Genomic DNA, 11233 nt, shown 5'->3' on the forward strand with positions numbered 1-11233 from the left:
TCGAGGGGCTCATCGAAAGTACCCCCTACCCGAGACCACTGCAGCGAGTCAAGCCTCATAAGCCAATCTGCTAGGCAGCTAAGCATTTGTTGGCATTCGGCTTGTTTATCGTGCTTCTATCCCCTCGGGCCTTTCCGGAATTATCATAAACCCCATTTCGTATTCCACGAGAATATTACAGATATTACTACTGATACATAGAAGATTTTAACTCACCAACTAGAAAATAAATCGACTCTTAGTACTGATGGAGAAGGAGGTTAGGTACCTCTCATGAAGTCCGAGATGTACGATGCTTAATTGGCTTCGGTATTGCCTGGGATATTGGCAGGGCGTGAAGAGGGGTGCTCACCTTTTCAATCGTTAGACCCTGAACCTCTGGGTCTGGCCCAGGGTGACAAGGAGATTTTTTCAAACAAATAATTGTCCGAATCCGAAATTTCCCACAGTACATGTATTTTCATCATGACAGCTCACCCCTGACGAGAAATGTCATCGGTGTCACTTTTATTTTACTCTGGTGAGTTTGATCTCGCCTGTCAAACTTGCCTGCATTAAGCCACGTAGGTATTCCTACACATCATAAACACTGTAGGTAGCATTCCTGCAGCTGTCAAAAAAACTCACAGGGATTCACCCAGCGAGGATCGTCACTAATTCACATCATAGCTTGTTGAATATCATCCAATCGTTCGGTGATAAAATTAAGGCGAAGACAATCCAGACCGAAGAGATCGAGTGGCTCAAGGGTGACAACTCTTCCTTGCCCCCGTCTGTGCTGTATCGTACATCGGAAAATAAACGCGGGTGACAGTGCCTCGTTTAGCTTCAAACGATAGTACATCACATCCTGTCACGTCGAACGAATACACTACCCACTGGTTGCCTCTCGCATTATTATTGGTGGATTATTTCCCCCCATACTGCTAATCCCGTTGATTTGGCAGGGAGTTAGCATGAATTTTGTGTTTCTTATATCTGAATCCTCACATCAATGACAACAGCCAAGTGGTACATTGTAGTGAAATCTGTATTGGGTATATCCGTCTATTCAGCTAATACAACACGTAATTCCGGCTCCTGTCTATTGCGAACACCAGAAACTTTTACCCCCTTTCATCTCATAACCTTGAAAGCCCCTGGAACTTTCCCTTCAAATAAAAATACAAAATGTAATACCACCAAATCCGCTTGATCCGAGAGAAACCCGCCGATACAACCAAGAACGAGTTATCATAACTCACTCTTTTGACTCCTAAATCTCTCGGAATTCAAGGGTAGACCCATCGCTCCCGAGTTCCTCTCCTCGGTTCTTAGGGACCCTGAATCCCATGTGCGGGAGGAACGAACCGGGGAAAATGACACAGAAGGCGAGGGTAACCAAGAACACCGGCAGGGCATCCAGTACATACATGCTAGAGAATCGTATGTTAGAATACAGGGACAAGTGTCAGATAGTTTCTTTGGTCACTTACTAAAACTCCTTTTGCGTCACGACGCCTAGAGGGCCCTGGGCGAATTCGACTACACGGTAGACCGATCGAATCTTGAGGAAAGTGTTAGAGCAGTCATGTTACTTTCTAGAACTCGATGACTTACCAAAACGAAAAGGCAGGATATGTTAACAGCATATAGGAGGAATCTCCATTTAGTGTTGATCTCCGCTTCCCTCCCCTTGGCGACAGCGAGCCTTGATTGGAGGCTGTGCTCGAATCGTTGCGAAATGAAGTGGAAACGAACAGCGATGATCGAGAAGAGACCGAAAGCGGCGATTTGAATGGCGAGACCTGCAAGTGCGACATTCTTACCCATGTTCAAGTTGTTCGCTGCGTTATCGTCAGTAGGTCGGGTAGCTGCCACGACGGCGGCACCGATAAGTTGGACAATCAGCGAAACGATATCGAAAGTAACGAAGATAGGAGTGATCCACCGGGCTTGACGACAGTTAGCAAGTTACAAGCTACATATTCAGACATCGAAATACGTACGAGGAATCCAAAGGAGTCCGGTAGTTCTGTCCTGGGCAGGAATGACATGGAAGACAATTCGGCCAAAGACGACATAGATGGCACCGGCCATAATGATGGGGGCAAGGATAATCAGACAGAACTGTAACGCGTATAAGGTGAGATTGGTATTATCTTTCGCAGAAGCAATTCGAGAAGCATATCCAACGAGCTCCACTGTGATAGGTTGGTTAGATTCTCTACAAGGTATGTGTTTAGCACTAGAACATACTGATGATAGTGACGAGCTGGACAATCCAAATCCATGATCTGGTCTTGATAGTCATGAAGGTGGACCAAAGGAGGGCGGCACCAAACAGACCACAGCTCAGACCGGCTACCGCAATCGACGGGTCGTAAGGGTAAAATGAGTAGTCATCGCTGTTGCCGCCGCCGTTGTTGTTGTCGTTCGACATGTTGACGGTTTCGATTAGGAATCGTTACTTAGGTATGGAATGTGTTTCAACAAATGAAATAACAGAAAAAGGAAACAGAAAGGAAAATAGGAATGGGAATAGAGTGAATCTAGATCACGGTTTACTCTGAAGACATGTATTGTACCAGGCTTAGAAGAGAAAAGAGGCGTGGGGGTATCTAATAAATAGAATCTGCCCGTCGCTGATTAATAGAATTACAACTACCCAAGATCTATCTACACGATTGATCGGTAGGACTTTTCAGACTGCCAAGATCGTGTTGCTGCTGGCTAAAGCATGGAATTGTCCCACTGCCGTATGTGTCGGTCCTACGAAATGTTGTGCGACACGCCATATAACGCTAGGAAGGATAATCGAGAATCCTACTAGCGGTTCTCGGGGAGGCGATGACCTCAAGAATTCACAAGTCGGACTCGGGGTCGGAAGGTTTTGTTGACCTCCGAGAGCGAGCGGGAAGATTACAGAACGAGGCTCAGCCACAGTCGTCCAATTACAAACCTGTTCGTGAGATCTGTAAGATATAAAAGAGACCAAGCCCCCCAATCCTCTAATTAGAAAAATGCTTACGTGTAACGAGCTACGGATAGTTTGATTCGTCGGGGCTGAGCACGTTGCAGGCGGGTTAGCTGAAGTTTAGGTATGAATTAGGAGTTAAGTTTTTTAAATTTCGCCCGACCGGTGAACCATCCGAAAGGGTTTAATCGGTTCGAGTTGCACCGGACCCCCCTTATTAAGCAAGCCATTGGCTCGATTAGGTAATATTAGTCGGAGCAGTTCGTATGTAAGAGACGGCTTCGGAACACCAACACTTTGTAAGGCTTTTTTGGTTTTAATTCTCGCGAAAGCCCAACGTGCAAAACTACCTATCATTTATCGCTTAAGCTGAGCCACTTTAATTGCGAAAGCATTGTCCAATTTCAGGTATTGCTAATTAATTTTTATTCTAGAAGGATTCAGAATAAATGACTACAAAACCAACTATTGTGTAACGTATTTGACCCTGTATTGCTTTGGTGTAGCATGTTGTAGCATGTTACTGTGACTTTGTGACTTGCTAGAGATAGAGCTGGTAGAAAAGGGGCAGGTAACAGTTTAGAAACAATACTAGGATAGACTTGCCATGTTTCAATTCAGTTCTTTGAGAGGCTCAAAGGCGAGAAATTGAGTAAATACAGGTATCAGGTCAATTACATTTACAGTACAGTGCAAAAATTGCAGCAATCATGTTGAGCCTATACGTATTACGAGCTGTCGCTGATTGAGTGTAGGAAACTTGTGTCTGAGCTCTACGAAGATAAATCATCAATACCAACCTAACATCACCAACGTTGTTATTTCGCACGTATGTTAGGAGTCATTGTGATCCCTGGTTATTATTCGCAAGATGGTCTCATTATGGCCATTAGGATTCCGTCGTTGGGAACTCAAGAGAATGCAAATGCATTCTGTCAAATTTGGTTTCCGCTCAAATGGGGATCCCAAATGACCAAAGAAACAATACAATGTATGAGAATCACCTAGGACTTTAGCGAAGCGAACGGTGAGGCTCTCAATTGATTCCCGATCAACGTGTGCCGAGAGTTTTCTATATATAGGTCCCGTGTAGATCACTCACGGACATGTGTAACAAGTAAGACAGCACCAAGGTACGACAGTTTCCTTTATGTAACAACCATTCTTGGCAATTCATCTGTTGGTAACGAAATGGGCGAATCACTACTAACAATAGAAGAATTTACTATCTGGTGTAGTTATCCCGTCTCTTCTGATTGTTGGACCGGCATCGTTTCCATATTTACGGTCGCTTCATAGGTAGCTCTACGTCACGGACGGAGGCCGGATGGATATCCATTCTTGGCGGTAATTCATCCCAGACCGGTGGACTCTTCCGAATGATGTCGGTGGGAGCACGGACTGCATGTTTAAATTCCTTCGAAGAAGCGACATGAATACTAAATGAGGCAAATTTAACACAATGAATTCATATCGTTGTCTTGGAAGATTCTGGCGTCAGCAGAACACTGGACGCAAGGGACTCACTGAACTAAATTAAGATATTTTCAATTTGACGAAAGAAATCCCCAAAAAGTGTCTCTTTGAGCAGATGGATAGGGAGGCGATGCCTCTCTGTGGGTCTTTCAGCGCAAAATTTGCGGCGGAAGCGCTCTCTCATTTAGAATGAGAGAGCATTCGAACTTCATTCTTCAATATTCTCATGATAGTAAAGAGGCATTTCGTTACCTAGGTACTCATCACCGGACCACCTTTAGGTAGCAGGGTTATTCGGGCTTCGCACAAAATTTATCCGTGGCAGGCGCCTAGTATAAATTTCGGGTGCATTGGGAATATCATCATCTAGTAAATTTCACCCGAATGGAGACATGCTAACAACATCGAAATAGTGGTTGATTGGAGTTATTGATGCGCTGCGGTATGACATCCTAATGCCACAATACCATACTAGTAGCTAACGACATAGTCTCATAGTCTCACAGTATAGCTTACGATCCCCAGGTATTCCTTATGTGGAAACAGCATTGAGGCATTATCACAACACAACGCTAGGGCTGTTTCCTAGCTAAGTTGGCTAGTAAGTAAAGTTCGTCAATCAAGGTCACGTATGAAATAAACTAAGTCTCGAAAGCTTTTATGATGGAAATCAGCCAGTCGTATTTTGGGTATCAAAAACGCCGGTGATAATACAAGTATTCTAAATATTACAAGATAACCCTTTGGACCATCGACACCGCCCATACCTTTGGATAATTCTCCAGCAAGACTATACGACCTCTCGGGCGGCTTGCAATTATCCCCCGCGGTATCCAGGGACAGTGCCGTCCAGTGGTTCTATACACACTACGTAATTGTAGCCCTTCGAATACATCCCTGGTGGCTTCCCATTGCCAGCAGGAATGTCATTCTTTTCCTTCTCTCCATATCGTACCCACGGTCTTCGTCGAATCAAGACGGGACCCAAAACGCGCATCGGCGCAAAACAAAACGTGGTGCGGTTATTCAATAAAATGTCATTCAGTGTCGAACAGAAATCGGCGAAAAAAAGAAGGGCGGCAAAAGCCTGGTATGTCTGTGGCTCTATTCGGGGTTAGTATATATTACTCTTAGACCTTGAAGACAAATGGATCTGGAACTTACGGTCTTCTATTTCAGCCAGGGAGCTCATACGGCTCCGTCACTACCGGCCGTATGATCGCCGGATCCATCAGCTCGCAAACGGGGTTGCTATCCAGCTCCGCCCTCATCATAACCCCGCCTCCCATGTGCGCGGGAGCTCGATTGAACCCCGCGGGGGTTCTGCTCCCCGCCGGCACCGCTGCTGCTGCCCTACCCTGTTCCGTGTCCTTCAAAACTCTGACAGCTTTGCGGGAGTTTCGGATGAGGTAGGCGCCCAGGGCTATGAGCGCAAGGCCGAAGATCGCACTCAAAGATATGCCGATAATTTCGGCTACGCTCATCCCTGAGCCGGCGTTGCTGGACTGGCTGAGGCTGGGCATCGGATATGCGCTGGTGACAACGACGACGCTAGCTTTGGGCGGGGCCGCCGTTGTATTATACGGCACGGGGCTCGCGGTGCCGTTTGAGTTCGCATACGGCGAAGGAAACTCGACTACGTCCGGCAACTGATCCTGGTCGGCATCTGCTTCGCAGTCGCCGGACTCCGTGCAGTGGAAACCCCACGGACAGCACTCTGCAACATTGGGTGTTAGTAATTATCATATTAGGTAAGTAAGCTTTAGAATCTTGAAATTGTGTCTCGAGGGTGAAATGTTCTACGCCTTGATAAGATAGCAATCCTCACTTTGAGATCGGCCGAGAGGGACGATAAATAGCTTTGAAAATTACTTACGGTTTCCACACCTAGGGAGGTTTCCCTTTTGGATTGTCGTCAGAATATCTGCCGGGAACACCTGCTGGGTGATGTCACAGGTGATGGGATCAATGACGCTACAGTCATTGTCCGGGCAGCAGACGACAGTCGAGTTTGCCGCGAAGAGCAGACACTGCTTGGGTGCCTCGCAGCACGTACCGGCGGGTGCGGTTCTGACCTGGTCGGTACAAAATGGATAGTCGAAGGAACCGCATTGCGATGATGACGTGTCCATCGCAGCGTTTTAATTTTTATTAGAAAAAAAGAAGAAGAAACAAGGCGATCAACGTCCTGTACAAATTCCACTCGAAACGGGCTATTTCCGAGTGGAAATGGTGGTGTTACAGAGGGATCTGTGGGAGAGGGAGGGAAGAAAAAAGATCGTGAAATTTACAGAGGGAAGAATGAAAGGACCCTGGTAGGAGGGTAAGAGTAGCCATTTAATTTTACTGTCGTGCTCTTGACCCTCCCTCTTACTAGTGAAAACATGCCACGATCCATTTTCCCCAGGTTGATAGCTGAAAATACTGTTAGATTGTGGTGGTCTGAGTGTAGTTTGCCCCCAAACACTGGCAGTGTGCCAGTCTGCACTGTATTGGAAGTGGTATCTGATATGATAAGACCACGAACTCCAGGACTAGTTTTTTGGCACAGTGGCAGGTGCCGGGAATTGATTTAATCGGTGCTTGCGGGACCAAATTGGTACGATATTCATCTACCTAGGTGGTTCGTAAAGGATATTATGTTTATAAATGTTGAGTCTATCGAAATGGTGTGTCTTATGTAATTTGAATCTATGTAACGGTTATCTATAGTCTGCTTTTGGAGAAGGAAGCCACCTTAGGAGACACTAACTCTTCCTACCACCTGCCAGCTTAAATAAACTTTGAAGATTCTCATTGTTGAATCCATAAGTACCTAAGTACATAATTGTCTCTTCACAATCATCAAATTTGGTCATTCCGAACGACGTTTTCTAGGCAATCCTATTCATTGAGCAAACTTAATGTCTACGCCTCGAATCAAACCGTCGACGTGAGACTTAGAAGTAGGATCAATAAGTATCGTGCGTATACGGCCATGAAGTCGTCAACTCCTCTAGATGGTTGGGGCGTTCTACCATAATTATAATCGACTCTGTACATGTATCTATATGCGTTTTGAAAGTCTAGAGTGTCTTTCATTGCTTAGGATTAGACTGAACTTATACTTCGACGTTGAATAGCTTACATAATACTAAATCGCCTCTTTTGATATGTTCTACCACGACGCACTCTATATTGACCCAACATCGGACTTAAATTTTGTATTCGAGATCAGATCTGATAATTCAAATGAGAAATAAACCTGATTTGCAAAAGAAGATTGTCCTGAATTTACATGCGTGTATACAGCATAGTACGTACACATACGTGGGTGGGTACCTAGGTACCTACATGTAGGTACTCCGTGTAAGACAAGCTTCCCTTACAGCTGGTCCAAGCTTCAATTAAGTGCAAAGCTTGGGGTACTGTGGAGATCTGACTCAAAACTACTGCAAGTGTACCGATGTACTTGTTCCCAAAGGGAACGGCGAAGAGTGAATTAGCAGACTAGAAAGGAAAGAAATACCGATAAATATCCGATAACCTCCACGATTTTCTAATTCGATGGAGCCCGCCTAGGCAAATTTCTGGCCAAACGTTCTTTCGCGAACTCGAGAAAAAAGTGCCCACGGCAAAATTAATTTGACGTACATTCAACGTCCGATTCCAGCCCAGTCCTTCGACACAGTTTCCTATCTTTTTTCCACTACTACTACTACTAAAAAACGACAATCGTGTCGCCACCACGTTTTTTTCATTTCTACGAGTCTTACGTCTCAAAACGAAATTTCGTCACTGTCTCTTTGTTTTTTTCCCCCATCGTTCCTTTCCTGCACGGACTTAGATCTCTTCCCGTCCGTTCTCGATAGGTTAGGTATCTAATTACGTTAGTGCGCGCCGCGTCTGACAAGAGACATTACCTACCTACTTTCTCACCCGCCCGCACGCATCGTTCTTACCTTCCCCGAACTCGACCAAACAAAATCTCCAACCCGAAGGATAAAAAAAAAAAAATAACATATCGAACATTTATCGATCAATTTCTCCACCACCAACTACTTCTGATTAAACCTTCCACCATTTTATCCATCATCCACTTCATCACACTTCATAAACTCACACACACACAATTTTCTTCTCCCTCTCCGACGACCACCTTCCTTTTCCGCCACCTCTAAAAAAAAAATCATACATCTTTCTCTTTCCCCTCTTCTCTCCTCTCCTCTAATTCTTCCCCAATAACCAACGCCGATTTTTCATTCGGTTCTTTCTCTTTCTACCCAACCCGAGGTGTTTCCCGCTTTGTTTCTTCGCGAGACACAATCTCCTCGGTTCTTGAGGTTTCCTATCGCGGCACTCTAATCCGTATAAATAAACCATATTTTATTTCACTACGGCATTTGTCGCCCGTGGAATTAATCCTATCCTCACTGAGGTAGCTGATCACCTTCGAGCTCACTCTTGAGTTGCCCTCGTCATTGACCTCATCTACAAGATCGCTTCCGTCCGATTAGGCGCGCATATTTCCTCCACAACCTAGCGCAACCATGGCGACAAACGGTAACCTCAGTCACCCCGAGCAATTCTCAGCGGCTTCTGCCGTTGCAGCTTCTTCAACCGCCGTTCCTTCTGCCGACCAAGCAAGCAACACCAGCTCTAACAACAACCTTGGAAAAGATGAGGTCGCCTGGTTCTTCGTCGAGCAGTACTACACAACCCTGAGTAAGACACCGGAGAAGCTCCACGTAAGTTCCGATCATGCGTTGCATTTGTCGCCGCTGCCTATACTAATCGCTCATATAGCTTTTCTACGGGAAACGCTCTCAATTCGTGTATGGTCAGGAAGCGGAGGTCGCCAACGTCTCTGTTGGCAGACAGGTATGTTCCTTGGTAACATTGGTACCGTTGGTGGATGCTAATACACTATTCTAGAACATCCAGGATCGCATCAAGGAGCTTGACTTCCAGGACTGCAAGGTCCGAGTTTCCAACGTCGATTCCCAGGCTTCTTTCGACAATATCGTTATCCAAGTAATCGGCGAGACCTCCAACAAAGCTGGCGACCCGAAAAAGTTTGTCCAGACCTTTGTACTTGCGCAACAACCTTCTGGATACTTCGTTTTGAACGACATTCTTCGATATATAAAGGAGGAAGGTGATGAGGAGGCTGTTGAGGCTACCCAAGATGAGCAAGCGGACCCTGTAACTCTATCTGTCCCGGCGGCTAAGGAGGAACCCGAGGCGCTGCCCACGGAGCCGGCTGAGAAGCCCGCTTCGTTCGATGCTGGTGTTATAGACAAGAAGCTAGAGGAAGCCACCGAGGCTCCCAAGGAAGCTGCCCCAACCAATGGTGATGTAGCAGCTGAGGCCGCCGCTAGCGAGCCGGCAGCAGCTCCGGAAACTGCTAGCAAGCAGGAAACCGAAGCCGTCCCCGACCCTGAGGAGACCGCCCAGGAAATTGCTGAGGAAGATACAAAGGAGCCTGAGAAGCCAGCAGATCCCAGCCCAACGCCTGTACAGACTCGCCAACCGCCGCCCGCTGCAGCTGCAGCTCCCGCGCCTGCTCCTGCTCAGCCACCTAAGCCTATGACGTGGGCAAGTCGAGCTGCCGCCGCCGCGGGTCCTCGCCCTGTCGTACCTCTCCCGGCTAAGGCGGCAACTCCCGTAGCTGCCCCGCAATCGCGCCCGGCTGCTTCTGCCCAATCAGCGACACCTCAAACGTCCGCTCCGGCTCAAACTCAGACTCAGACTTCCGAGACAGCCACCCCCGCCACACCCGCCAAGGAGACATCTGCTGAATGGCAAACCGCCGGCGGCGACTCGAAACGAGGAAACAGGCCCCTGTCGATTTCCGGTCTCCAAGCTGAGAAGGACAGCACTATGGGATACGTCAAATATGTCACGGACAAGGTCAAGCACGAAGACCTGAAGGCAGCGCTAGCACAGCATGGCGAATTGGTCTACTTTGATATCAATCGTCAAAAGGTAAGCCACTGACACCGACCCTGGATATGATGAATAATATAAATAATCTAACGCGCTATAGAACTGTGCATTCGTCGAGTTTGCCACGGCAGGCGGTTACCAGACTGCCGTAGCCGCGAACCCTCATGTGGTTAATGGAGAGAACATTGTTGTTGAGCCCCGACGTCCCAAGGCCGGTGCCTACGGTGGCAGCAACTACACTGCAGGACGAGGAAACGTGCAGAACCGCCCGGGCCGTGGAGGATTTGATGGTCGGTCTGGAAGTCAAGGTGGTCGGGGTAATTTCGGTGGCCAGGGCCGTGGTAGAGGCGGCGGTGGTGCACCCCGTGGCAGGGGTGCTTCGCAAGCTACGAATGCATGAGCGCCGTAATAGCGACGCTAGGTGTTCGGAAATATTAAGTAGTTACTGGACTGTCAGGACTCGGAATTCCTTTGGGAACCGAAAGTCTTCATGTCCATATCTCAGAAACGCGTCATACGCAGGATTTGGAGTTGAGAGGGGGGTTTAGGTGGTTTATGACTTTCAACTCGGACCAACATAGACGAACCTTTATTAGGTTGTCTTGAGCGCCAGGTTTGATTTGAGCACGCATATATCATCGCACGATCATCTTTAGCTAATGATACCTCGACTTGGAGGTTTGTACATTGATGGACGGCTGGAAAAGTTAACGCTCATCTGCATGGGAGGAGTGAAAAGGGTGATATTTGGGACATTCAGGGAGGGCAGGGGGTAAACCAGACTTGTACAGTTGTACAATACGGACAGAAATGATCAAGACATCTTTACATTGTATCGTGTCTAGTGTATTGCTATTGTATCGCTGAGTAAAC

The 11233-nt window shown here is 47.0% G+C and overlaps 3 protein-coding genes across 3 annotated transcripts; 1 reads left to right on the plus strand and 2 right to left on the minus strand.

Moving 5' to 3' along the window:
- Positions 1 to 1225: 1225 nt before the first annotated feature.
- F4822DRAFT_371249 (RTA1-domain-containing protein) lies at positions 1226 to 2762 on the minus strand. Its single transcript, XM_051456266.1, has 5 exons — positions 2239 to 2762; positions 1989 to 2183; positions 1600 to 1934; positions 1476 to 1546; positions 1226 to 1415 (listed from the first exon to the last, which is right to left on the minus strand). Exons 1-5 carry the CDS (start codon positions 2420 to 2422, stop codon positions 1256 to 1258), a joined length of 945 nt encoding a protein of 314 aa, XP_051310485.1. The 5' UTR covers positions 2423 to 2762; the 3' UTR covers positions 1226 to 1255.
- A 2610-nt stretch (positions 2763 to 5372) lies between these two features.
- F4822DRAFT_371302 (uncharacterized protein) lies at positions 5373 to 6690 on the minus strand. Its single transcript, XM_051456267.1, has 3 exons — positions 6309 to 6690; positions 5597 to 6149; positions 5373 to 5536 (listed from the first exon to the last, which is right to left on the minus strand). Exons 1-2 carry the CDS (start codon positions 6562 to 6564, stop codon positions 5608 to 5610), a joined length of 798 nt encoding a protein of 265 aa, XP_051310486.1. The 5' UTR covers positions 6565 to 6690; the 3' UTR covers positions 5373 to 5536; positions 5597 to 5607.
- Positions 6691 to 8961: 2271 nt separating this feature from the next.
- Positions 8962 to 10760, plus strand: F4822DRAFT_433253 (uncharacterized protein; the record flags this gene model as incomplete). The annotated part of the gene is made up of 4 exons (XM_051461803.1): positions 8962 to 9159; positions 9218 to 9292; positions 9347 to 10399; positions 10461 to 10760. 4 exons carry the CDS (start codon positions 8962 to 8964, stop codon positions 10758 to 10760), a joined length of 1626 nt encoding a protein of 541 aa, XP_051310487.1.
- Positions 10761 to 11233: the final 473 nt, after the last annotated feature.

The sequence above is a fragment of the Hypoxylon trugodes genome (assembly GCF_022578975.1).
Source record: "Hypoxylon trugodes strain CBS 135444 unplaced genomic scaffold F4822scaffold_9, whole genome shotgun sequence".
In the NCBI taxonomy this organism is placed as follows: domain Eukaryota; kingdom Fungi; phylum Ascomycota; class Sordariomycetes; order Xylariales; family Hypoxylaceae; genus Hypoxylon; species Hypoxylon trugodes.

Excerpts from the sequence above, each read along its gene's own strand:
- F4822DRAFT_371302 (XM_051456267.1), bottom strand. The coding sequence starts at position 6,564 with ATGGACACGTCATCATCGCAATGCGGTTCCTTCGACTATCCATTTTGT. Across the intron at positions 6,150-6,308 it reads CCTCCCTAGGTGTGGAAACC|AGTGCTGTCCGTGGGGTTTC; the intron begins GTAAGTAATTTT and ends CCAATGTTGCAG.
- F4822DRAFT_371249 (XM_051456266.1), bottom strand. The coding sequence starts at position 2,422 with ATGTCGAACGACAACAACAACGGCGGCGGCAACAGCGATGACTACTCA. Across the intron at positions 1,935-1,988 it reads CGGACTCCTTTGGATTCCTC|CCCGGTGGATCACTCCTATC; the intron begins GTACGTATTTCG and ends ACTGTCGTCAAG. Across the intron at positions 1,547-1,599 it reads TATCCTGCCTTTTCGTTTTG|ATTCGATCGGTCTACCGTGT; the intron begins GTAAGTCATCGA and ends ACTTTCCTCAAG.